The 27,926-nt window shown below is 41.2% G+C and overlaps 1 protein-coding gene across 2 annotated transcripts in view; it reads left to right on the top strand.

Annotated features, from left to right (window-relative positions):
* LOC144603939 (BTB/POZ domain-containing protein KCTD5-like) overlaps positions 1-26,475 on the top strand; it is a 48,437-nt gene extending 21,962 nt beyond the window's left edge. The window contains exons 4-7 of one of the 2 annotated variants that reach the window (XM_078417781.1): positions 1,651-1,746; positions 4,281-4,397; positions 16,405-16,530; positions 21,262-26,475. In XM_078417781.1, coding sequence (XP_078273907.1) covers positions 1,651-1,746; positions 4,281-4,397; positions 16,405-16,530; positions 21,262-21,291 — 369 coding nt within the window. In that variant the 3' untranslated portion in view covers positions 21,292-26,475. The remainder of the gene's footprint in view (positions 1-1,650; positions 1,747-4,280; positions 4,398-16,404; positions 16,531-21,261) is intronic. The other variant, XM_078417782.1, reaches the window with a different exon arrangement.
* The last annotated feature ends 1,451 nt before the right edge of the window (positions 26,476-27,926 follow it).

Below are 27,926 nucleotides of genomic sequence, written 5' to 3'. Positions count from 1 at the left end.
TCCTTCCCTCCAGAGATGCTGCCTGTCCCGCTGAGTTACTCCAGCATTTTGTGTCTACCGTCCATTTAAACCAGCATCTGCAGTTCTTTCCTACACTAGATAGTGGAGATTTTATTTTTTAAATTAGTGTGCAAATAAGTGCCATTTTGCTGAATGGTTTTAGTACTTGAGAAAATTGTTGCCATTAAAGTGCAAAGACTGCAGCAGCATTGTAAAACACCCACAGTGAATGTGTTCAGAAAATAGAACTTATTGTAACTCAGAAATCTAAAAGAGACTAATTTGAACGTCGATTGCAATACTAAAGGAGAAATGACTGCTCAGGAAATGCAGTCAGCCAAGAGCACAGGAAAAGCTGCAGCCTCACTTCTGCAGAGCCTGCTAAAATCCAGTCTTTAATGAAGGTATGTGCAGCTTATCTGCTAAGTGCTGAGTTCAGCCTGTGTCTCAAGCAGATTTCTTTTGCAATTATTTAAGTGTTACCAAGCAGTCTGTTCTTGCTGTAGGGAGAGAAAATTGGACAAGATTTCCAGCTCTGATCTATTCGGCCATCCCTGGTGGAAGCCCTTGAGGGGTAGCACAGTGGTGCAGTGGTAGTGCTGCTGCTTTACAATGCTAGAGACCTGGGTTTGATCCTGACTACGGGTGCTGTCTGTACGGAGTTTGTACATTCTCCCTGCATTTGCATGGGTTTCCCGGTTTCCGCCCCACCCTCCAAAGACGTACAGGTTTGTAGGTTAATTGGCATTGGTAAAAAATTTAATTGTCCCTAATGTGCAGGGTAGTGTTAGTGTACGGGGTGACCGCTGGTCGACGCAGAGACGGTGCACCAAAGGGCCTGTTTCTGCGCTGTATTTCTAAAATCTAAAGGATGAGGGGACAGAGTCAGGAATCGCTGAGGATTAAGTAAAATTCTCAGTTTAGTCACGTGATAATGACCATCAACGGCAGAACATGGAATAAAGTTTGTAAACAAATATTCTTTCAAGACATTGGACAGTCTGTTAGGTAATTTATTTTGGATTGTTTGACAATATTACTTTACACTGAGAAACAGTTATTTTCAAGTCTACAGAGAGAATCCATTCAATGAAATAAGCACACTATCCCTGTTTAATAATTAGCTGCTTGAAAATGATAATTGACGTGAAAGCTCTGCCCTCTGCACATATAACGAACCAAAACATTAACAGGAATACTTTCCCCTCTCTGCCTGAGCTAACATGGCAATCCAATAACCACCTAACCGAGATTTAATGTACTCACACTTTCTCCCCCATGTTTGCTTTCTTTATCAATCATCTTGCTGCTTGGAGAATTTTGGAAATTGAGAGTTTGAGGGTTGCTGAAGAGGTGGACAGGGGGCTGGGATGGAAGATAGGGGGTTGAACGGTGGGAGGAGGTTCTCAAGGGGACTAAATGGGTAATCTGGCCTGATCAAGAAGATACAAATAGACATAGATTTAGAAGTGTAAGTTATACCTGTGAATTTATCATCAGCAATTTAAACAAAATTTATTGATCCAGTTTAAGATTCGATAAACATTATTTCCATTATTGGAAAGTCCTGAGTGTTCACTGCATTTCATAATATATTCTATAATAGGTTTGTGAGCTAAGAATTTATTTCTTCTTGACTATAATCTTCAGATCCCAATGAAACATGTCTACAGAGTGCTACAGTGCCAAGAAGAGGAACTCACCCAGATGGTGTCGACAATGTCTGATGGATGGAAGTTTGAACAGGTAAGGATGCTAAAATATTCCCTTGAACAGGAAGCAATCAAAAATTACATTGTTGTTTCACTTCTATTTTGGTCCTCCACACAGGACTCAGAAATCAGCAGCTGTGTATTCAACAGTAGTTGGCTACATCAGAAACAGATTCAAAGCATGCAGATTTTCTTGGATTTATTCTCAATTCAGTGTTTATCGCTGGACAACCAACTGACATTTCCAAGCTGGAGTTGAGTGTTTAAAATAAATCTGTTTAAAAAGTGTTTGAGTCTGGTGATACAAACACAGTGCTTGGGAAAGATAGACACAAAGTGCTGGAATAACTCAGTGGGTCAGGCAGCCTGAAGGTCAGTGTGAAGAAGGGTCCCAACCCAAAACGTCATCCATCGTTTTTTTTTCCAGAGATGCTATCTGACCTGCTAAGGTACTCCAGCACTTTGTATCTATCTTTGGAAAAAAAACAGCATCAGCAGTTCCTTTCCACATAGTGCTTGGGGACTCGACTATTGCTGCAGCTTGAATCATTCCCAGCTTTCTTTTTGTAGCTATCTAGGAACATGGTTGGTCTTCCATTCCAGGGCAAGGTTCTTCACTAAAGATGTGTCCTCGTATTGCAATCCCCCCTCCCATGATTAGAAGCATATCTGGGTAATGCATTTCTGATTGTCTCATTTAAATTCTCTTACCTGTGATTTAAATCAGCCACATTCTACTGACAATTACTGTTAGCACTAACCCCGTGAAAACGCTCCGTTTTCATTGGAAATCATAAATAATTGTGCATAATTAGTTGTGCATTACTTCCCTATGTCTAGCTTTGGAGAAGAGGTGTAAAAACAATGCACGTTGTGTTCACTTTTTCTATTGTAATACAATATTTCATACCTTATTTATAATGGAGCAGCAGTGCTGCTACTGGCAGGGATGTGTAATTACAGCAATACCTGCTCACACAGACAATGTTTAATTTAGAATGAACATTTTTCTAAAGTCAATGTATTGGACTGTCAACTTGGGCTGTTTTACCCTTGTTTAATGTTCTTTTGTCCTTTCCCCATCTCAGCCTACTGCACTTAAACGGTATGCATGTTTTGACTCATAAGCCCCACAGATCAATCAACTTTTTTTTCATACTTACAGAAAATAAAGCTTGTGTTTATATAGTGTCCACTTGCATTTCTCAAAGCCTTTGGCTGTCTCTCATGCAATAGCATTGTTGGCAAATCGCCTGATAAGTGAGAGATTTAGCCTCCCATTTAAACAAGTACTTTCATGAACTTTCCCTGTGACATACGAGTTGGCTTTGTTTATTTCAGTTAGTCTATGATCAAGTATTTCAAAGGTGATTGTTTAAATCTTTTAAATCCAAGCATCTGTCCTGGCATTTGCTGTTTTCTGCATCCTAGAATCCCTTGACATTTCAAGCTTTAATAAAACAATGGCACTAAAGTTACATAATCTGTTGAGTCTCCTTTTGCTTCAAGATAAAATAATTTCGGTTAATTCAATTAAACATAAAAGTAAATATTTTTATGCCAATAAGCCATCCCAAATTACTTTGATGGGAAAGTATATTTTTGGGGGATAAATTGCCTAAGGATTTTCTGTTCAAATAATAAGTCTTGGGGAGTTGTTCATGTCACAAATATTGTGCTCTATATCCCAGAGTGTGGTAAATTTTGGTCAGTTTTCCCCTCTGCCAACTTAATTCTGCTCTTTTAAAGTAGGGACCTTGCACTTTCCAACTCTTTTAAGGAACTAGTTCTAGGTACCTTCTTCAGCCCTTCTCCACCCTGCATGCTTCTCCACAGTTGCTTGCACCCCTGCTTCTATCCCTCCATCCATTTCACTTACTTTACAGCTGCTGGATGACACCCCTTCCTCGCTGCTGCAGCATGTCTGCCTTTGATTGTCATGTTATGCTTGCAATCCGTTCAACCACATGTGGCATGACTTAAACCCTATCCTGCCCATGGCTATTTAGTCCTTTCCAGTTGGTGAAAGGCTAACAGATTATTTTCTTCCTTCCTCAGCCCCAAACGCCCTGACTGATCTGATGACTTAGTAGAATTGAGAAGTTATTTGTGGCCGTGTACTGTTTTGTTTTAAGCGAAGGCCCTTGTCTTTTCTCTTCCTCCACTTTAGCCCCCACTTTCTTGAGCCCACTATCTTAAGCCCACTCGCTCCAATGGAGCAGCTGCAGATGTGAACAAAGCAATAATCACCCATTAGTGCTCCATTACCGTAGACCGACCGGGTGGTTCTCGTGTCTAAGCAGATGCCCGCAGATTACGGGATGTTCATACCACACAGCATTCTGTAACCTGAATAAAGAGATGGACTTGTTTTACAGTTCAATATTTCTGGTGTTATTGTTTTAAGTATTTGCCACATTTTAGCATTGGAAATTTGTGTCACTGAAACTGTAATTGATATGTTAATAATTATTAAGATATTTTTACTTTACATCTTTTGAAAACTTGAAATGAAAGAACTCTTGTAATACACCCACTGTTACAAACACTCTGCTCTGGTTGTTACAGCTGGTCAGTATAGGTTCCCCCTATGGCCTCGGGCGGGACCATCAGTCAGAATTTCTGCTGATTGTGTCGCGGGAAGTGAAGGGGGAGGAGACCAGTTTCCACAACAGCAGCAGCGAGGTCTGTCCCAGTAATACCCTCCACATTCATTCTAATAATGCACGACCTGTCTTCCTGCTTCTTACCATTACCCGCTTTCCATTCCATTCTTCATCCTTTGAAAGGTCAATTTACATCACCATTTCAATTCTGGTTGTGCTGATATTCTGTTTATATGTCGGAGTTGATAGATAAAAAATATCTATAGTCTGTACCCATTTTCACACCTTTTGCTGCAATTGTGTGCAAAGCTCAATGCATTGTGCTTTTGCTTTCTGTAATAGTTTTAACAGCTTTCAAAAGGTATATTGACCAAAAATATAGATTATAAAATCAGATTTGGAAATACAATCTTTCCTGAGGCAAGTTTGTTACTGTTAGTAATCATACACTGGAATTTAGAAGGATGAGAGGAGATCTTATCGAAACGTATAAGATTATTAAGGGGTTGGACACGTTAGAGGCAGGAAACATGTTCCCAATGTTGGGGGAGTCCAGAACAAGGGGCCACAGTTTAAGAATAAGGGATAGGCCATTTAGAACTGAGATGAGAAAAAACTTTTTCAGTCAGAGAGTTGTGAATCTGTGGAATTCTCTGCCTCAGAAGGCAGTGGAGGCCAATTCTCTGAATGCATTCAAGAGAGAGCTAGATAGAGCTCTTAAGAATAGCGGAGTCAGGGGGTATGGGGAGAAGGCAGGAACGGGGTACTGAGTGAGAATGATTAGCCATGATCTCATTGAATGGCGGTGCTGGCTCGAAGGGCCGAATGGCCTCCTCCTGCACCTATTGTCTATTGTCATGTCTTTGCTTGATTTTTGATGAAACCTGCAGCAGTCTTGAATAACCCTAGGATAAGGGCTAATGGTTAATCTTTCTGCTGTTCACATCCCTTTGCATGATTGCCTTTCCATTGGGCTGTCCACATGATTTTGGAATTGCTTTTTAAAAATATGCAATAAAATTCTTCAGATAATCTTTTTCCAAGTTGTCCTGCGGCAGGACACTGAAGCTTTAGTATTAAATCAAGAAATCAGCAACACTCACCAGTACAGCCAGTGTCTGGAGAGAGCCACAGAAGATGGGTTTCTAAAGAAGGGTCACCCATTCCTTCTCTCCAGAGATGCTGCCTGTCCCGCTGAGTTACTCCAGCTTTTTGTGTCTATCTTTGCCACAGAAGATGATGCTTTGGATCAATGTCCTTTTGCAGAATTGGTGCCCATCCCCCACAGATATTGTCTAACCCACTGGAGGATTGCAGCATCTGCAGTCTTTTGCTGCTTGGTGAATTGAGGCATTCTCTCTAGAGTCCAGATTGACCCTGATGGGTTTGATTTCTCGGCACAGATCACAGCAAGATTTTTATGCACATTTGATGCCTATTAATAATTTAAAGGAATTTGTAATTGCTACTCGTTTTAGTCTTATTTTAAAGGCAGATCGTTTTCTTTTCTGACTGTATTTTTTAAATTAAATAATCTGGACAATGTAAAAAGCATACAAACTGCTCTGTTCCTTAAAATCTGTCAGCTAATGGGTGTAGACCACATCCTTCTGTTTTGTGGCATTGAATTGGATCCTTACACCTGGAGGCAATGGAGTTGGAAGTACATGGATTCAATTCTTAGTCTCTGCCCATTTAGGTAATCTTAGCCAGTGCCCCATTTTGGCTTCAAGAGAAAAATTAAGTTCTCCAAATCTGTACAAAAACTCCATTGGAAGTATGATTGGAAGTCAGCTATCCACCCCAATTTGTTGGCCCCTTCAGAAAATGAATGGATATTTGAACAAGATATTGGGATGTTATCAATACCTTTTCATGTTTTCATGTTTTAAATGTATTACCTCCTTGGATTCTCTACACCTCTAAGCACTTAGATAGCAGATAGTTGATGAAATGATTTAAATTTAAAGTTGTTCCAAATATGACAGAGTCATCAGTACAGTACTGAGTACATGGCATAAATTAAATGTCTTGGAGGTAACTGAGATAACACTATATGAAGAGATGTTCAAAATACTGCATCTTATATTAAAATTGTATTCTATCCTGTTCATGCCAGTGTTATCTCGGGTTCAAGTAGAACAATAAATTGATATCTTGAGGATATGCTTGATTGCTGGCAATCACGGAGAAAAGTAGTCTTTCCGTTGTGAAAGATTTACTTGCTCGTCCTCGGGAGATTAAGGAGCTATTGGGAGAGATCTGGACTGCGTGTTGGTTTGAGTAGTTTGAGTGGCCTTTTAACATTAGATGCCTCTTGCAATGAACAAGATGAACTTTGCAAAACTTGAAAATTGAAAGTGAAGACAAAATGCACAGAATTTCTGGCATGTTGCCAAAGCAGCTTGAATAACTTCTGAATATGCATATTTCTGAACTACATCGAGTCCAAATTCAAGCTTCTCCAACGTTGCATATTTTAAAGGCCAGCATCCATTAAAAACAGTGCCAAAAAGTGTATTACCAAATGGGAGCCACTGGGGAGTAGAAGTAAAAGCTTTAAATGTAGGTTTGGGCCCTTATTATAGTTGCAAAAACATGAGGGACTTATCAATATAAAGCTTCTGTTTTAAGTGGTTTGCAATATTCTTAGTTTATACATCAATAATCTCAAAGTCTAGACAGAAGACGAAACCAGTGAGGAGACCTGAAAGCAAGCCACCATCCGCCCTACTTTGAAAGTGATTTGAAAGTGAAAATGGCAATTCATAATCAAAACATGGCAGACATGATTTTATTTTAAGAACAACTGTTGTCCTGTTCAGTTCCTAACATTCCAACACTTTATGGGAAGCAGGTTTTGAAGTGGCCAAGGCTCATCCATTACCCAATGATTATTTATGCTGAGTGGAGATCAGTTCAAGAATTGCTGAAATTAACGGAGCTACAGATGAGAGGGGCAAGTTGGTGGAGCTATGTGTTTCTAATATTCTTGAAAATTAGTTGCTATTGTCTAGTCAATCTGTATATTTAAAGTTCCTCCATAAGATCATAGCAGTGAAGAAGTATGATGAATATTCAAGGGCAATTTTTTTTATTAGCTATGTTTTCCTGACGATTATCAGCTGGGTGCTTGCATCGGCCATGTTTGCCTTTGTGAATGACAAACTGCACCACATCCTTTTCAATTTTTGGTCTTTGAGACGTTAGATTTTTCTGAACTTGTCTATTATTATTTAAAATATAAGTTATTCCTTCATAAGGTTTTACTAACAAGTAATGTATCATGAGGATCTGTCAAATTATAGTTCTTCCGTTCGTGATCTTTATTATTTCAATATGGAGGCAAAGTTTAGACTGCAGGAAGGTATAGATGATTGTGTCAATTAAAAGTGGCAAATGGAATTTAACCAGGGAAATTTAGGGTAATGTTTTTAGGAACTGTTACAGGACAAGAGTATAAAATAAATGAAATATTGAATGAAACGAGGGAAGAATGGAATCTTGAAGAGCATATACAGTGGTTATATGATACTTGGGAGAGATCAATGAGACGATTTAAAAAGCATACTGAATGCTTTCCTTTATTTGGCAAGGCTGGAAATATATTGTACACCAACTAGACCACAGTTGTTGCAGGTTACAGGTAAGATATGAATGTGCTGGAGATGGTGTAGAAGAGATGTATGAAGATGTTGCCAGGAACATATCGAGCATAGAACAGTACAGCACAGGAACAGTTCCTTTGGCCTCCCCAATGTCTGTGCCGAACATGACGCAAAGACCAACACTTATCTGCCTGCGCATAATCTGGTCCCTCCAGCTTCTATAACTCCCTTTATTATGCAGATGGAAGAGAAGTGAAACAAAAATGCTCCCCATCCTTGATTTATCTTTGGCCCGAGATATAATGGGTGAATTTAGTTGGCTGTACCAACAGAAACTGCCAGCACGTGTCCTGAATCCAGAGCTTGATAACAGATTTGAGGAGACTAAATCTATCACCGTGCTGAACATGGAGTCTAATGAGACCTGATCTTGTTGCAATTCCAAGCAAATATCTGGGGCATTCCTTTTTGTGTCCTGCGCCTGTCAGATCTGTTGAAGGCTCTGAGATTCCAGTGTCGATTCATGACCTATGGAAGGCATCAGTTTGTGCTTTTATTTTTCTAATTTCCATCAAATGTAATAGTTTTTAAATATCTCAATGTCATTTAAAAATAAAATCCATGTCAAATTTTACAGGAACTAAAGCTGTGTCCACAGCCTTGCCTTCCATTAAAGCCTGTTAGAGGTGATCTGTTGGCATGACTTCTGTGCTTTTCTGCCTTTCACACCTGTCCTAGGTAAGCAATAATATCAGCAAAGAAGAAATTAATTAAAATAAGAAATAAAATTAATGACATCTTAAACTAAAAGCATAAAATGCAGAAATATTCAACCAGGCAGGCAGCGTCTAATGTTGAAGTGTCAAGACGTCAGAAAAAAGGCTCTTCAACTTGAAGTGCTAATTCTATATTTCTGTTTCCATTTATGCTCTCTACCGTATAGAGCATTTCCCAGATATTCTGTTTTTGCTTAAATTTAGGAAAACAGGATGTTTAGTCCGGGGCACTTAATTCCATCCACTTATGAAGAGAAAATATTAACATTGTGGAAAGATTTCATAAGATTAGCCTTCCACTGAAACACCTGGCTTCCTGCCTCTTGAAGTACTCTTGATTGCTGTGTACCTCCGCACGACAAATTCCTTCTCTAAGTATTGTGCCCTGGTTCCCTCTGCTTCAATGCTGGTTCTGTTCTTAGTGTTAAACTGCTTTTTCCACTTTAATGAACACCAGCATCCTTGAACCTGTAACAGGGCTGACGTGGGGTTAATGTTGTTCTCAATAGAAGAGTTGGTTTGAGAGCTCCACTTGATCTGTCTCTTGAGGGAAAATAGCTTGGCAATAGTTTCTGCGTTTCTCTGTTATGTCAGAGCCTGTTTAGTCATTGTACACCTGGCATACCCCAGGCTATTTACTGTTTTGCTGTTTTCGTTAAGCTGTTCACAATTATTAGCAAAGAACTGAGTTGCATGTTGGTTGAATCATGCAGGGAAATGTCAAGAAGGGTGAGATATTATTGCCCCCTATTATGCTAGAAACCACTTCTGTAAATTCTCCAGTGACCAAATATCTAAATTTATGCTTCCTTGAAACCTAAGATTAAGATTATAGGATTCTAAGTGGTTTATCTAAAACAAAGCTATTTCAAATATTTCCTGACACAATGATGTGAGACATAGTAGGATGTGCTGGTTGTGTACAGTGTGATCAGGGTGGTCTGTTTGAATAAGACGGAAGCTGTTTTGTTTTTGCATACTTGCTTCTGACCTTTCGTGGGGAGTTGCAGCAGCTGGATGTACCCAGCTGGCAGACCAGACATGTCTAATGTACTGGGTGGAAAATAAAAACTGAATTTCTTTAGATGTGTATCTTACCAAGTCTCCTGAACTGACAGACTGGCCAGAATAAACCTGAATGCGTATCTAATAATGGTGACTTTTATCTCACTGCCTTTTAAAAACAAAAGGGGGTTGTGCAGTAACCCTCAAATAATCTGACACTCAAGACTTTAGTGCAGGATTAGCTGATTTTTTTAAAGACAGTTTCTATTAATATCTCTAGTCCATTTTGAAAAGTATATTATGCAATATGAAAGTGAGTTGTGCAATAAAACAGGTGAGTGTAAAGGGAGTGTGGCAACTGTTGTTTGGGTGAGTGTAAAGGGAGTGTGGGAACTGGATCCCAGGGGTGTTATTGAGAGCACAGCAACTAAACCCCTGGATAGCTTCAGTGGAATACGGGAATGCAGCCCCGTATGTTAACTGGAACATGGGAACAAGGCCCCAATGAAAAGGAGCATGGTAAATATTACGTGGGTAACCAGCTGCGGAACTCAGAATTGTTCGATAGCAGATTTTCAGTTTTACGCTATATCCAGAGAGCTTTAGATTCAGTTGGCACCTGGTTGTTGAATAATCTCAATAGTAGTGATGCTGCAGTTGTCCTCACTTTCTTCAGGAGGGATAAATCAGTCGGTGATTCCGTACCTGATTTCAGTTCAGTACATTAGGCGCAATCTGTTTCAACTTCCCAGTGATGCATTTATTCCATGAAGAAGTAGCCAGACAGATTTGTAAGGAGTAATCATACTTAGATTTGCCACCAGAGTGATCATAAATCTGAATGAGTTTGCTCATTGAACGCTCACTAATGGGTCCTGTCTAGGTCACATTTGTTGCTCGGCTGAGGGGTGGGATGAAAATGGAAAGAACAAAGGGGACATTTGTGATAAGATGAAGATCAGGAGTAAACAAGTGTTACATGTCATGATGGTAAAGGCCGATGGTAGTGAAAACATGCTAATCGCAGCTGACCTGTACAGAGAAAGGGTAAAAAGAGAATGCTGAAAATGGATAGAGAGAGGGAAACTGTTGGAACAGAAAGACACATAAAATGGGAAAATCTGGAACATAGCAGATTGCTAGAATATTTATTGCATGACAAAAGTTCTTTTGACTGCAATTCCTCTTGTCCTACGACCCATAACTTCCTCCCAGTTTCATTGCCTTTTCTGATGATATCTTCTGCAATGCCACTGAGATCTTACTTTCTCCTTAAATTTTGTTAGTCCCGACCCAAACCATCACCTAAACATCTTCTCCAGAGATTCTGCCTGACTCACTGAGTTATTCCAGCCCTTTCTCCTTTTTTTGCAAGTCAGCATATGCAGTTCCTTGTGTCTACATTTTCCTCCTCTATAGTTGATGGGACTCTCAACTTCATCTAAATCTTTGCTACTTATGCTCTTACCCCACCAACCTCCACATTCAATGTCATTTGTGACATCTGCTGCTCTGACCTTGCTGTCGTGAGCAGACAGCGCTCTACCTCCTCTCCCTCATCAGCATTCCAGCTGACTGTTCTAGCTGTGACTCTGATTTACTGTCTATTCTATGTCCAACAGCACCCATTCTCCATCTCACAACACATTCCCATGCAACCAAAGGAGATGCACCATTTGCCCATCATCTCATAACTTCCCTTCCCAATTCACTTGCACTTAAATTTATTGTATTTAGTGCTCGTGATGTGATCTCTAACAGATTGGAGAAGCCAAATACTGATTAAGTGACTGCTTTAGATACTATCTCTATTCAGTCCAAGGGGTGAGCCTGAGCTTCCTTTCATCTGCCTGTTTGTATTGAGAGTATTATCTTCAGGCATTTGCTTGCTAAACAACCATTGCCTGCCCTGATGCTGACTAGTGGAACCAGAGCTGACTGTTGATGTCGTGGGTGCAAAAACAAGCAGGACCTATTTGTTATTTTCTTGCTGCAAATCTGTTTACGATAATGTTTATTCCTGGTCCCCGGGGTATCTTCCCTTGGGGCATTGTTACAAAAACATTCCATGCGCCTAGTTCTCCTCTTTGTTTTCTGAGAGAGACACCAATTAAACCACTGAATTGAAAAAATTACCTTTCAATTAATTGTTGACTTTTTAAAGGTCCAAGTCTACATTGAGTCTGAAGGCTTCCAACCCGAGATGCCACCTTTTCTCCAGAGAAGCTGCCTGACCTGCTGAGTTACTCCAGCATTTTGCGTTTATCTTCAGAAATAAACCAGCATCTGAGATTTCTTCCTACACATTTTCTCTCCTCAAAATTTGCTCTGTGCTCTGACTGAAAGCTTTCCATTCTCAGGAGCAAGCCAGGCAGTGACGTGGAGCAAGGACCCTGGCCTGTCAATCCATGCAAGGACAGGCTCCTGAGTAAGCAAAGAGGGTAGTCTTTTGTGAGGAATGGACCATATTGTTGCCTTTAAGGGATATGGCTCAGATGCCTGCCTTTTGCTCCTAAAGCGATTAAAATATTACATTTTGGAGATTAATAGACCAGCTGTTCTAGTTTCTCACATAAAGTGGTGATGCCTTACAGAGCATATGACAGGCAAGCCCAGGGTTGATCCTGGAAGATGCAACAAGCTGATGAAAATCTCAGTTTTGGGAGAGAAGAGAGTTGGAATCTGGGAAGTTCCCCTCTCATCCTGTCAAATTTTCCACACCTGCATTTTTTATTTCCACCAGGTGATCATTCTGGCGCTGATTAGTAGAAAAAGGTGGTTCCTTTTCTACTGGGGATCTTTGCCCCATACAGAAATAATTGCACCTCTTGCTTGAAAAAACTCAGAGAATCACACTCCTGATCTTGTACCTGCTCCTGCAGGATGTGAAGTGGACCATGATGCTCCTCCTTCATCACAGACCCTTGATGTGTGTGGTGTTTGGCCACAGTGCCAGCTCTAGATCATTGGCCAGTTGTTGCTCAAAGAAGATAGGCAGGATGTCCACTGCTGCTCACAAGCCTGTCCTTGCATGGATTGACAGGCCAGGGTCCTTGCTCCACATCACTGCCTGGCTTGCTCCTGAGAATGGAAAGCTTTCAGTCAGAGCACAGACCAATTTTGGGAAGAGAAAATGTGTAGGAAGAAATCTCAGATGCTGGTTTACTTCTGAAGATAGACGCAAAATGCTGGAGTAACTCAGCAGGTCAGGCAGCATCTCAGGAGAAAAGGTGGCGTTTCGGGTTGGAACCCTTCAGACTTTCAGGGTTCTGACCCATAATATCACCTACTCCTTTCCTCCAGAGATGCTGCCTGACCTGCTGAGTTACTCCAACATTTTGCATCTATCTTCCTTGTGTAGAGAGACAGCATAGGATTCTCAATACTCTGACTGATGAAGGCCAAAATGCCAAAAACCTTTTTGACCACCTTATCTACCTGCAACTCGACCTTTAAGGAACCATGCACCTGTACTCCTAGATCCATCTGTTCTACAATACTACCCAGAGGCCTATCATTTACTGTGTAGGTCCTGCCCTTGTTCGACATCCCAAAATGTAACACCTCACACTTCTCTGTATTAAATTTCATCAACAATTCCTCTGCCCACCTGGCCAATCGATCCAGATCCTGCTGCAATCTTTCACAACCATCTTCACTATCTGCAAAGCCACTCACTTCTGTATCATTAAGGAATCTTATCTCAGCCTTTGGGTTGCTAAGTTTGGATTAAAAAAGTCATGAACTCGTTGTGAGCTGGGTCCTAATGAAATTAAGGAAAAATGATCTGAGGCAGAAATTTCTGAAGCATGGCTCCGAGCGACTCCGTAATTATGGGTCCAATCTGAGACGGAAGCATTTTCTTAGACTCCACAGTTTGTTAAACTGCAATTGTCATTTCCCAAATAGGATGTTTGTCCAGTGTGGGGCCATCACTCTCCTGACTGAGTCCACTCAGCTGCATCAACCTCAGTCACGACTGCCTTCAGCTCCAGGATCCGTGTCTCTAAACAGCTGCAGAGAATGTTTACTGAACCTCTAAAGCTGTGGTTCTGATCTCATCACAAAGATAGTTACATCGGTTCGTTCTATCCTCTGCCGCAGTTAGAACATTTTGGTGTGACATATCGTAGCATTTTTTGGTATTGGTATTTTGGTTTATTTTTGTCACGTGCACCGACATACAGTTAAAAAATACTGTTCTGTGTGCTATCCAGGCAAATCAATCCAGATCATACAAGAGTACAATCAAACCATACAGGTGGTGCAAAAAGAGAAAGGAAATAGTACAGAATATAGTGCTACAGCTAGTGTGTAAAACAAAAGTGCAAGGACTGCAATTGGTTGATTGGCAGTTTACAAATACATTCTTAGTTTATGAGAGGTCTGTTCAAGAGTGATAAATGTTTTTGTTTCCAGTGGTACATGCTTTCAAGCTTTGTATTTTCTGACAGGAGAAAGGAGAAGAGAGAATGACTGAGGTGTATGTAAGTGGTTCATAAGCTTTACACTGCATCTTGGTACACATGGCCATAAACCTAGCTAACTAACTAACTTAATTATGTTGGCTGCTTTCCCTGGGCGGCAAGGTGCAGGTGGAGTCGATGGGTTTGGACTAGTTTATGTGATGGTCTAGGTAGGCTGTGCAATTCTTGCGGTCGTGGGCAGAGTAGTTGCCGTACCAAGTCATGATGTATCCTGAAAGGATGCTTTCTTCAGTATATTTGCAGTTTATGTATACACTTGTCAGAACTGATTTCATGAATTATTTCACCCTGATCTCCTGCCTTTGTTGGCCTGTGACAATCAATAATTTAAATGAACATAGCTGAGGTTTGTTGCTTTGTGATTTACGTCCTCATGCGAGGTATTGCAGTGAGACTGAATGGGAGACTGAGGAGGTAGTAGAGAGGGAGCAAGAGGGTGTAACTAGTAGAGTGGATAAGGGAGAACCAGTCGATGTGTTATATCTGGACTTTCAGAAGGCCTTAGACAAGGTCCCACATAGGAGATTGGTGTACAAACTTAAAGCACACGGTATTGAGGGTTCAGTGTTGAGGTGGATAGAAAATTGGTTGGCGGACAGGAAGCAAAGAGTAGGAATAAACTGGTCCTTTTCGGAATGGCAGGCAGTGACTAGTGGGGTACCGCAAGGCTCAGTGCTGGGACCCCAGTTATTTACAGTGTGTATTAATGATTTGGACGAGGGAATTGAATGCAACATCTCTAAGTTTGCGGATGACACGAAGCTGGGTGGCAGTGTTAGCTGCGAGGAGGATGCTAGGAGGCTGCAGAGTGACTTGGATAGATTAGGCGAGTGGGCAAATGCATGGCAGATGCAATATAATGTGGATAAATGTGAGGTTATCCACTTTGGCGGCAAGAACAGGAAGCAGAGTATTACCTGAATGGTGACCGATTGGGAGAAGGGGAGATGCAACGTGACCTGGGTGTCATGGTGCACCAGTCATTGAAAGCAAGCATGCAGGTGCAGCAGGCAATGAAGAAAGCGAATGGTATGTTGGCATTCATAGCAAGAGGATTTGAGTTTAGGAGCAGGGAGGTTCTGCTGCAGTTGTACAGGGCCTTGGTGAGACCGCACCTGGAGTATTGTGTGCAGTTTTGGTCTCCTAACCTGAGGAAAGACGTTCTTGCCTTAGAGGGAGTACAGAGAAGGTTCACCAGATTGATCCCTGGGATGGCGGGACTTACATATGAGGAAAGACTAGATAGACTGGGCTTGTACTCGCTGGAATTTAGAAGACTGAGGGGGGATCTTATAGAAACATATAAAATTCTTAAGGGGTTGGAGAGGCTAGATGCGGGAAGATTGTTCCCGATGTTGGGGGAGTCCAGAACCAGGGGTCACAGCTTAAGGATAAGGGGGAAGTCTTTTAGGACCGAGATGAGAAAACATTTCTTCACACAGAGAGTGGTGAGTCTGTGGAATTCTCTGCCACAGAAGGTAGTTGAGGCCAGTTCATTGGCTATATTTAAGAGGGAGTTAGATGTGGCCCTTTTTGCTAAAGGGATCAGGGGGTATGGAGAGAAGGCAGGTACAGGCTACTGAGCTGAATGATCAGCCATGATCATATTGAATGGCGGTGCAGGCTCGAAGGGCCGAATGGCCTACTCCTGCACCTATTTTCTATGTTCTATGTTTTCTATGTCTACAGGAAAGAGAAACAAATGAGAGTTGCCGGTGGGACTATTTTCTAAGGACCAATGTTTGTTCTGGATCAGCTTGTATTTATTGTTGGTCTGTGGACACGTTATGAAAGTATGTTGATGAATTATTCTGTTGCTCCAGCACATTTGAGGTTCTCAAAGCAAAACCAGCTGTGCCTACCCTGGTTTGTTTCAACAAGTGTCAGAGTTATAGTCACTTCTACTCTTCATTGTACATGAGTAAATTGGTGATGCTTGTGCTTGTTGAAACTTTCACCACATAACCTGGAAAGTGGGAGCATCGACCAACACATCTGTCCCTCCCTTCTGCTTTCATGTTGCTGTTTGTCCCTCTTATAAGCATGGCCTACCTTTACATATCTCATTTAAAGTGATGAAAGCTGAAGGTGGGTCTTTGTAATTTGGAAGGTCGGGGAAAGTTTGTCACTGTATTTCCCTGATTGCATGACTCAATGTATGTTTGAATGCTAATACTTTGTATTAAATACACTCTCTTCTCTTTTACCAGCTGGTTAGTATGGGCTCTTCCTACAACTATGGGAATGAAGATCAGGCTGAATTTCTTTGTGTGGTCTCCAGAGAGTTGCATAATACTCCTTATGGCACAGACTCTGAACCCAGTGAAAAGGCCAAGGTGAGTGTAATTATACAGAGATCATACACTGTCTCCTGAATGCTGGCTTTTGTGGTTTTCATCCCAGTCCATGTTGCTGTCTTAAATTCTAACCAAAAGGAGTTTGGAGAAGTGTCAAATGGTCTGAGAATGGCCATCATTGTGCAGTTCACTCTTGATCGAACAGAATTACAGTTATATTACTGTTACGCCATGTGAATGGGGCAATACAGCTCACTCTTCAATTGAGAACATATCATGGGGACATTAAATACAGGGAGTGGGTGCTCCAACTCTCAACGTGAACAGAAAACAGTCTTAATAACTTCATGCTTGCCAATATTAGCATCATGCCATATTATATTCTCAGATCTATTTCTGATGTATTCAGATGAGACAAATCTAACAAAAAACATATTTGCATTGTTGCTAATATTGCTACTGGTACTTATTATGCAGTAACAGTGCAGAGAGCCCGACATTCGCCAGTGCTGGATTTAGCAATGAGTGCAAAATAATTTGTCTACCAGAGCTTTTCAAACCTGCTATTTATTTTATCAAACCAGGCATGGATATGGGGGGAATGCTTTGTGGCTTGATTAACATCTTAAAGTCATTTTGGTTTAGAATCCTAGACATAGAAATATACAGCATGGAAACAGATCCTTTGGCTCACCAAGTCTGCACTGACCATCAAGAGCATTTGTACACTTCAACTGGTGGTTTAAAAAAATAAATAAAGACCTCTACCTGGATCAAATCCCATTGGGAATAGTAGAGATAGTATTCCTAACTCCAGTCATCCCGATGACTGAGTGCATATAGTGTATTTCCATCTGAACAACCCACTGAATATGAGCACTTTAAGCATTCAATCACTGTTTATTTTCGGATTATTTCTGCACAACCAAATGCATTGATTAGCATTGTTTTGTTCCATTTTGATGAATTAGATTATTGTCCCATTTGTTTTAGTTTCAGGCATTTTAACATTTTATTCTCAACCTGGATAATTAAAGTAACCTTTACATTCATACATATACAATACGGAAACAGGCCCTTCATCCTAACTCACCATATCAAACAAAGATACCTATCTAAACTAATCCCATTTTTCTGTGCTTGGCCCATTTCTCTCTGAACCTTTCCTCTCCATATACTATCCAAATGTTATATCACCATGCACTTTTTGAAAATATTGAATGTCGGTTATCATAAATACAGCTTCAGTTCAGAAAAGTATATTTAATGTGGTGTATAATTACCCTGTGATGTCCTGAGAGAGCTTTTCTCATCTCCCAGTAGGAGAGCTTTTAATATTTATCATTCAGGAAGTGGAGGAGGGGGGATTGTTCAGAGAAGCAGCAAGTGCTTTTGCAGTGTAACCTTTCCATATTTCATTGTAACATGGAAGGAGGCCAGTCAGCCAACTCAGCAATCATGTTCTCCCACTATTCTGCCCTCTGCCCTATTTCACCACCAACTTGCGCACTAAGGCATTTACAGTGACCATTTAACCCAGCAACGCACATATTTTTGGCACATGAGAGAGGTCTGAAGATGAAGAGGAACTGCTCAAGGTCACAGACAGAACATGCAAACTCCACAATGATAGCACTGGAGATCAGGATTGAACCTGAGCACTAGAGATATGCCACTTATTTAGAATCGTAAGGGGAGTATTTTCATGTTAACCCATCCTAGGCAGTTTTGTGGGCGGTAGTTTGTGTTTTCCACCTTAGTAATATCTCTGGCCAAATGTCAATGACTTGGCAATGAAAAGACACAACGTCAGCCATCATTCCAGTTTTGGGTTATGACTCCAAGATTCAAGTGCAAGCCAAGTCTGCTCCAGTTGTGCTTCCTGACTGAATTGATGGTTAAATAAGATGATTTTCATAAAGTAATGCCACCTGATGTCCCCCATTCAACAAAGCTGTTCACTGAAACACGGAGTGGGAAAATCTGACTTTGCTCTCGTTCCACCTGGTGAATTTGTGAACACTGAGGGCAGAGTTTTGCTGCTGGGTGAACGACAGGTTCTTTATTTCTGTACAACAGTGAAGAACTTACTGGCGCTCTGTCTGGGCATCTCATGTGCAATGTGACTGAGATAACAAACACGCCTGTTGACAGTTTGGATAGGGGCGGCACGGTAGCGCAGCGGTAGAGTTGCTGCTTTACAGCGAATGCAGCGCCGGAGACTCAGGTTCGATCCTGACTACAGGTGCTGCACTGTAAGGAGTTTGTACGTTCTCCCCGTGACCTGCGTGGGTTTTCTCCGAGATCTTCGGTTTCCTCCCACACTCCAAAGACGTACAGGTATGTAGGTTAATTGGCTGGGTAAATGTAAAAATTGTCCCTAGTGGGTGTAGGATAGTGTTAATGTACGGGGATCACTGGGCGGCACGGACTTGGTGGGCCGAAAAGGCCTGTTTCCGGCTGTATATATATGATGATATGATATGATGATTATGAGTTCAAATTTGTGAAAATAGCAGATGGGGTAATCTTTTTCTAATTTGCTAATCTTTTTCCACTATTTTATTTGAGCACATTTTATTTTTACTTTTGTTGCTGACAGAGTTAACTAGAATTTGGAAACAATTGCCTACAACAATGTCTTCCTTACTGTTTACATTTCTGCATGCTGCATGCTGAATCCAGAGCGACGATGAAGAAACGATAAATTTGAAATAAAATGTATCGGTGAGCACGAGTAATCCGTTGGAAAAAAGCACAGATCCCCTCAGTTCTCCTCTGTTTGCCCTCGCCTCTGTAGAGTTCCCATCCGCGACCCTAACCGTCACTTGCCTTGATCTGCCCTGCCCTGGACCAGCCTTGATGCTTGCTGCCTGGTAGTATGGTAATGTGCTGTGTGTTACACTGCTGTTGCATGCTCTGCTGTGCTATGGGCAGAGATATTTGAAGCATTCAAACTTAGGAAAACATTCCTTGATCTAGAGAATTTCTGTAAAACTCCTGCACCACACTTGCCCTGTTGCCAGTGTACCAAACTGAGCACTAGATGTTGATGAAATGTTCAGTTACTGGCATCGTGTTGCCCAGCCTCTTTGGGCCCTACAATGCAGCTCCAGAACCTGGCCTAAATTTGTTCATGCTTGCTAAGGTTAGCTTTAACATGTTCAGTCTGAAGAAGGGTCTCGTAAGTATGTTAATCCTCCAGCTGATCCTCAACTGATTGGTCCATGGTGTTCACCCTGTACTTGCCTTCTGATCACAACAGCTTACCTTCATAGATTTTTTTTTAAAACAAGGCATGCAAAGGAATTTATCAAAGAAAAATTGAGGCGGTTGCTTAAGTAGATAAGGCAAATGAGCCAAAAACTTGGTAATTGCTTGGTTTATGCAGTGCCCCGAGGAAATTAAAATATGTAAAGTTTTATAGAGGGAATTGTGGAGCTAACAGCTTAGTCATGAAATTTGGTGTGGTTTAGGATGTGGTGTGAAGTATTCTGGATGATTTCAAGTTTACTGGAGCAAAGAGGGAGGGGAATGGAGAAATGATGGGATTGTCAAGTCTGGAGGTGATAACAAAAATTGGGATAAGGGGACTAGGGCACGGATGATAAAGGTGGGAAGAGAGCACTTGTGATGATGAGGATGTGTGTTTACTGATCATCTTGGACAAATATCCAAACTTGTGAACAGACAGGTCAGAGGGAGAGGGATGGACTCCCTTGAGAAAGACAGCAGTTAACATTCTATCTGGAAGTGTCTCCCGTTTCAGGCCAGACTGCCCTGAATAATTTGATACCTAGCTCGCTTTGCTTCAACCAGAAAAAAAATCTGTGGGAGAAGGATGTGTTTTCATTCTTGGTAAAGTTACTCTTCCATGATTGGTTCTCTACACTCACTTCCTTTGTCTTATGTTCTATATGGGTCCCTAAAAGGAAGACTGATGAATGGGACATTAGTTTAACTGCTGTGGGCCAGCGTGGCATCTACTCCATAAATTTAGTCTATAGAAATGTGGAGCTATTGGGCAAGGGACATAAACTGAGCTGTCCATTGTACATGACTTCACTGTGTTTACTCCCAATGCTGTCAGTGCACTAGTGTCCATTCCCTGAAGGGGGCACACTATTTTTGTTCACACAAAGGTGGAGTCCATTGAATCACAAGAGTCAGACTGGCCCTTCAGCCTTGGATCTGAGTTGGCTGAGCTGAAGGTAATTGTGCAACAATTGGCTTCAGGTTCAGGATTCATCTTGCTTCACTCATCTACTGGAAATGTGGAGTCTGAAGAAGGGTCTCGACCCAAAACGTCACTCGTTCCTTCTCTCCAGAGATGCTGCCTGACCCGCTGCGTTACTCCAGCATTTTGTGTCTTACAGCTGGATGGCCTGCAGTGTCTATAATTCCATCTTGTGTTTGGAAAATGACCTCTCGACTAAGGCACATCAGTTAAGAGTCAATATCTTCAGAGGTCATGTGAAATCTCTGTCCGTCCTGTTGAATTTGCTGTAGTTCTGTACCACAGCACTTGCTGCGTGCGGTCTATGGTCAATACAGTAACAACTGATTAGTCTACCAGGGCAGTCCTTTTTGTAGATCTTGGGTAGGATCTTGGACAGCCTTGAATGGTCCCAACCCCAAAATGCTATCAGTCCATTTACTCTTGTATCTCCACTTGACCATGTTGAGTGTTGTATATTGTGGGCCATAGACAAGGTAATGTCATCTGCTGGGATGCTGGGATTACCATAAATGTTTTATTTTCTTTTACAGATTCTGCAAGAACGAGGATCACGGATGTGAAGTCAGTATTGACTTTGGCCATGGAAGGAGATTTAAGTTATTGTCCTGTCAGAAGAAATGCAAATTCAAACAGAGACCAACCTAAGAGCTCTGTGACATGAACATTTCTTGCAACATCTTTAAACATTGATCGCTTTTTCTCTGGCTATCTTTCTTGCTATCATTTTCTCACTGCCTCTCTCATTATTGTAATCTCATTCCCTATTATGTTCTCGTGCTTTCTTGCTATTGATTTCCCACTTGCTTTCTCATTATGACCTCCTCACTATTGTCTGACACTTTCTCACTATTGCTCTGTCACTCTTTCTTGCAACCATTTTCTCACTGCCTTGCTATTGCTTTCTCACTGTCTTTCTCATTATAGCCTCAGTCTTGTTATCAATTCCTCACTTAGTTTCTCTTTCTTGCCATTAGTTTCTCTTTCTTGCCATTAGTTTCTCTTTCTTGCCATCAGTTTCTCTTTCTCGCCATTAATTTCTCTTTCTTGCTGTTGCTTTCTCACATTGTTTTCTCTTTCTTGCTATTGCTTTCTTTCACCTTTTCTGTCACTTTCTTACTTTTTCTCACAATTACTGTCGCTTTTTCTTGCTATTGCTGTCTCTCTACTTCACTGACTGCATTTTTTAACTGACAGTGAACACTTCAAGGGTTTAGAATTCTTTATGCATTATAAAGACGGCCATATATTGAAGCCTGTCTGTGCTAGCTGGGAGCAGCAGATACCTTGGTATCAGGAACTCATCTGGCCAGAGGGCTGTTCTGATGCTTCCTTTCCCTCCTGGGATTAGACCAATGAACTCCTGTTTACAAAAGAATTAGCTTGTTATTTTACAAAGAAACCTGGAGCCTGAACCAAGTGTATAACTGAGGTACAGTTTACCAATTACAAAATGAAGACAGTGCCTCATTCAACAGATGCACTCCCACCCAGTGCCACTTTGATTACACTAGTTCCTTTATAAATGGTTATATAGGTTTCAAGAAGAAGCAAATTTAGCAGTTGGATCATCGTCTTTCAATGTACCTTGTAAATAGGCTGTATTGGTTGGCTGGGTGCTCTGGAAGGGGCTGGGAGGTGGGCTTAAGAAATTTGATGGAATAATTCAGCTCCTGTTGTCAACTAAAAGTGATTTTAAATTAAAGCTCATTGTTTGGGGAAACAAATGAATGGAAGAAATTTAAATTCTGATGGGATATTTTTAATCTGGTTGCTGATTTACTGCTTTTTATTTCACTAGTTGCTGTTTTAAGTGGTTTGTATGCTTTAGAATTCCTTTGTATATATTTTTAGGGTTCTGGTGTGGATTATTACTGATAGGTTAAACTGCTAAACTTTTCCAATATGTTTTAAACCTTTATATAAAAATTGTCCAAACAAATATAATCCTTGGACTTTGTGAAATTTCACCATTTCAGAACCATGTTTCAATTATGCTTGCGCACTTTTCTCATTGTCAGAAACTGCAATGCTATTGTCCACGTTCAATCATGATCTGAACAAAACACAACACAGCCAAACAATTTTGTTCCCATCGGCATTAAGTTTGGGCTACATCAGGAATTCATTTTAAGTCTGTAGACAAAGTGGGCTTCCTCCTTTCTCTTAAAGGTCTGGTTTAGCACTCTCTCATTCTTTATGGTAAGACATAGGAACAGCATGTGAGGGCATTTACTATCCAAGCTTTCTTCCTATATTGAAGTTGCTTCCTGAACAATTCCTGATCAGATTCACCACGGGAAAATTAGTCATTTGGGTGAAAGTGCTGGGCACTCCTGCAATGGGACTCTGCAGGAAGACAAAGTGGGTGGGGGAGAGTGGGAATGAAATGGTGGCTAGTTCACCACAATCTGCAGCTGCCAAGAACAATTTTACATAGAATCACAAGATGTTACCTCTTGTTCATGATGTTCCAATCCCTGGTATCCTTGTGTTTACACAGCCTTCACTGCTTTACTGTGCTATTTAAACAGATCCACAACATTTTCCCTCATAAGAAGATGCTGGAGTTGGAAATGATCCAACAGGTCAGATACTGTATGTGGAAAGTTTAGATTTTGATCAAGGACTATTCAATCATGTGAAACATTAATTGTTTCTCTCTCTCTCTCTCTTTCTCACCTGAACTCAGTATTTCTAGAATTTTCAATTTAATTCAGAATTCTGGCAACTGCAGCTTATTGATGCCGCACAGCACAAGGGACCCAGGTTTGACCCTGACCTCTGGTGCTGTTCCTGAATGCACGTTCTCTCTGTGAATGCAAGGATTTCCTCCAAGTGTTCCAGTTTCCTCCTGCGTCCTAAAGTCATGCCTGCAGGTTAATTGACATCTGTAAATTACCTCTAAGTGTGGCTTAATGTTAAGAATCAAATGGGAGTTAATGGGCATGTGTAAGAGAGAATAAGCATTGGCGAAAGAGGGTAAATGGGTCTAATGGAATTGCTCTCCTGGAAACTGACATGATAGGTGAATGGCCTCCTTTTGTGTCATTTTGAAATGAGTTCCAATCAGAGTGAACCATGTACAGCTCAAATTACTATCTTGACGGTCTTGATGTACAAGTGCCTAGCGAACCACTACTCATTCCCTTTCAGTTGTGAAAATCCTCAGCAAAATATTTTCGGAGCAATAGAGCACAAATCTTGGGTTTATCAAACCTGTAGCCAGCTGCTGCCACCCTTCCAAATTACCATTGTGTTTGCTAAGGGAAGGAAGTGGGTGAAGGGGCCATATGTGGTGGATATCAAAATAATTGCTGCTGTCAAACTCAAACTTAATCGTGAGCTTCAACATACACATGTACAAGTGCACTCCAATTGCACTGAATGCACTCCAATTGCTGATTGGAATCCAAGCTTCCAGCTTAATGCAGGTGTTTGCAAAATCTGCATCCTTTGTTTTTTAGTGCACTCAACTCTTCATGTTCTGAACGAAGTCCCACCTGTGCCTGTGTGGCCCAGTGGCGCAGCTGGTAGAGCTCACAGCGCTAAAGACCTGGTTTGATCCTGACCTTGGGTGCTGTCTATGTGGAATTTGCAAGTTCTCACTGCGACCGCATGGGTTTCCTCCTGGTGCTCCCACATCCCAAAGACGTGCAAGTGTGTAGGGATGAGAAGTAGAGCTAGTGTGAACGGATGGTCGATGGTCACTTTGGACATGGCAGGCCAAAAGGCCTATTTTCATGCTGTATCTTTCCATCAATATTGAAATATAGAATATTACAGATGTCATAAATCAATTACAAACAGAAAATTGTAGAAATGCTCAGTGGTGGGAGAGAAAACTAATGTTTAACATGAATAAGCTTTTGTCAGAACTGGAAAAGTACAGAAGATGGCAGTGGTGAGAGGCAGCTACATGGATCAGAGAGGGGTGGGGGGGGGGTGCGATCCGTGACGGACGGTGGCAGGTAGAGGATTAAGAGAATTCAAGGAGAAAAGTAGTACTGAAATGATGGCCTAGATATATGAATTATTTGGAATTACTATTGAAAAGTATGTTGGATACTATGGAAACAGGACATGTTGTAAATACTCATTATCTAAAATTGTTGAGCGCGCTTCTAGTTCAGAGGCTGCCAAGTGCTACATCCATTGGCTTTTACACTCCAAATGGATTCTCCTGTGGAACATGGCACTTAAGAGCCAACAAGCAATGATTTCATGTAACATCTACTTCAAACCACATGAGTACTATACATAGCTCTGACACTTTGGGAAAGATGATGAGGTTCAGGAAAAGGCCAAGCATAGACCTGAGGAAATAAAAATAGTAAAAAGTTGGATCTTTTGTTAGAGAAGTGATTACAACCCAAAGGCATTCAGCGGTAAAGAGGGGGGAAAAAGATATAAAATAGGGCTGATTTGGAAAAGAGAGAGGGAGAACAACAGTTCAGATTGTGGAAATTATTGACAGTCAGTCGAGAAAGAAAATGCCAACAAAGCAAGATTATGTTGGATGGGTAAATGGAGAAAATAGGGTTGAAGGGAACATTGAGGTTGAAGGGGGGAAAACTGCTGGAGGAACTCGGAGGGTCATATCATATCATATCATATATATACAGCGCGGAAACAGGCCTTTTCGGCCCACCAAGTCCGCGCCGCCCAGCGATCCCCGTACATTAACACTATCCTACACCCACTAGGGACAATTTTTTACATTTACCCAGCCAATTAACCTACAAACCTGTACGTCTTTGGAGTGTGGGAGGAAACCCACGCAGGTCACGGGGAGAACGTACAAACTCCTTACAGTGCAGCACCCGTAGTCAGGATCGAACCTGAGTCTCCGGCGCTGCATTCGCTGTAAAGCAGCAACTCTACCGCTGCGCTACCGTGGTCAAGCAGCATCTGTGGGGCAAGTGAATAGTCGGCATGTCAGGTCGTAGCCTTGCATCTTGCTGCAGGTTCACCACTGAAGTGCTACAGATGCTGCCTGACCCGAGTTCTTCCAGCAATTTGTTTTTTTGTTGCAGATTCCAGCATCTGCAGTCTATTGTGCCTCCTGGTGTTGTATATAGGAACACGTTGTGAATGGTAAAGACCGGTTGGGCCAAGTGTAGTTCCATAGGTACTTATAGTTAATAAGTAAATTCATTGAAATTTTGGTGGACAAGAAGATAAATTAGTGTGAGCCACAAGAACAGCAGGAGGCCTCCAATTAAATCTAGATCAGGAAGGGGTAGTCAGACTAGATTTCTGATTCTGGTAATTCTATCAGGGTTGTCTACTTTAAAAGCTATCAAAGATGACCAACTACTGTGTATCAGACATTGGCTATCTTTGCAAACTGTCCCACCACTGAATTAAAAGCAGAGTAGGAGAGTAGAAAATTGGTTAATAATTTGCTTTATTTATGATTCCATTTGTAGCACTCAGTTCCTGTTCTTAAAAAAAAAAAACAGGGCTGCAGACAATGCAATATTAATCTTTTAAGGGCTATGTGCATGTCCAAAGGGGTTCCCTTCTTGTGACAGTAACAAACGTACAGATGTTTGTATTTTCAATCATATAAACTGTTATCATGAAATACGGATGTTGATTCCCAGGAGAAGGTTGCATTCAACGGGAGTGTCATTCAACTAAACAATCTTCCAAAGGCTACTTCATTTTCTTGTGCTAAATTTGGAGAAGCTGGAAGTCTTTATGTAAGTTTCTGGATTTGGCTGAACAAAATAAAAACACATCCCTCCGTCTGACTGTAATGGTATCCTGTATGTTCACACTGCCTATGATGCAGAATCTGCCTCAAAGCCCTTCACACAATTACTAAATGTATAATGGTATCTGGGTAAGTGCAGGTATAGCCCCATGCCTACTTCCCCAAAACAAGCCACTGGCAGAACTATAAACTGCAACAAAATTATCTGAAGTAGGCAATTCCCACACTGAGTTGTGAACCCAAACTCAGAATGGTCTGGCCCAGACTTGGGAGAGTTTGGAACAATAAGTTAGCAGCCACTGTAAATGACAAGATATGAAAGCCTGCTCAGTGAGGTGTGAATTCATTGGGGATTCTGCTAAAGAGGGGCACAAGAACAGGTGCCTTTAACACAGCAAAATACCTCGGCTCTTTGCGGGAACTTAAAGATACTTAAAGATAATGGAAGCCATTGAGAAGACATGAGGAAGTTTGGTGAAAGAGGTGTGGTTTTTAAAAATCTGCTTAAAGGACAAAAGAGGGATAGAGTGGTTTAGGAGAAGAATTTCAGAGCACAAGTCCTGTACAGTCTAAACCGTTGCTCTTAATGATGAATTTACTGAATGCAGGATGATTAGGAAGGCAGAAAAAGAGATTGTAGATATTGCAATTGGTTCATGTACGGATGAGGGTTACATACCGGGAAGGAGGGAGGGATTGGAAAACAAGTATTTTAAAATCAAGATGTTGCTCAACCAGGAGACTGGAGGGATTGGAAAACAAGAGTATTTTAAAATCAAGATGTTGCTCAACCAGGAACCGTTCTAAGCCATCAGGCTCAGGAATGATGGTGAATAGGATGTGGTGCAAGTTAGAACAAAAGCTCAAAATGGTTGTGTTTATAGAAAGCAAAATAAGGTTGATCAGGAATAAATTGAAATGAACAAAACAGTGCATGGGGAACTCAGCAGGTCAGGCAATTTCTGTAGAGGAAATGAACAGACAGCGTTTCACGTTGAGACTCTTCAGACTGGAGCAGTGGGGAGAACTGACTGAAGAATGATTCGGATCCACAGAAGGCAGTGGAGACCAATTCACTGGATGTTTTCAAGAGAGAGTTAGATTTAGCTCTTAGGGCTAAAAGAATCAAGGGATATGGGGAAAAGGGAACGGGATACTGATTTTAGATGATCAGCCATGATCATATTGAATGGTGGTGCTGGTTCAAAGGGCTGAATGGCCTACTCCTGCACCTATTTTTCTATGTCATCTGTCCAATTCCTCCACAGATGATGCCTGACCTGTTGAGTTCCTCCAGCACTTTGAATTTTGCTCCAGAATCCAAAATCTACAATTCTTTGTGTTTCCAAGAAATTTAAATAGTTTAGTTAGAGATACTAAAGTTACAGATACTAATAATTTAACACAAAATCCAAGGCAAGGACAAAATTGGATAAAGTAGTAGTAGTGGAGTAAATAAGACGAGGTCTGGTGTAG

This window comes from Rhinoraja longicauda, chromosome 21 (genome assembly GCF_053455715.1).
Source record: "Rhinoraja longicauda isolate Sanriku21f chromosome 21, sRhiLon1.1, whole genome shotgun sequence".
Taxonomy (NCBI): domain Eukaryota; kingdom Metazoa; phylum Chordata; class Chondrichthyes; order Rajiformes; family Arhynchobatidae; genus Rhinoraja; species Rhinoraja longicauda.
This window is presented reverse-complemented; position numbering and strand designations above follow the sequence as displayed.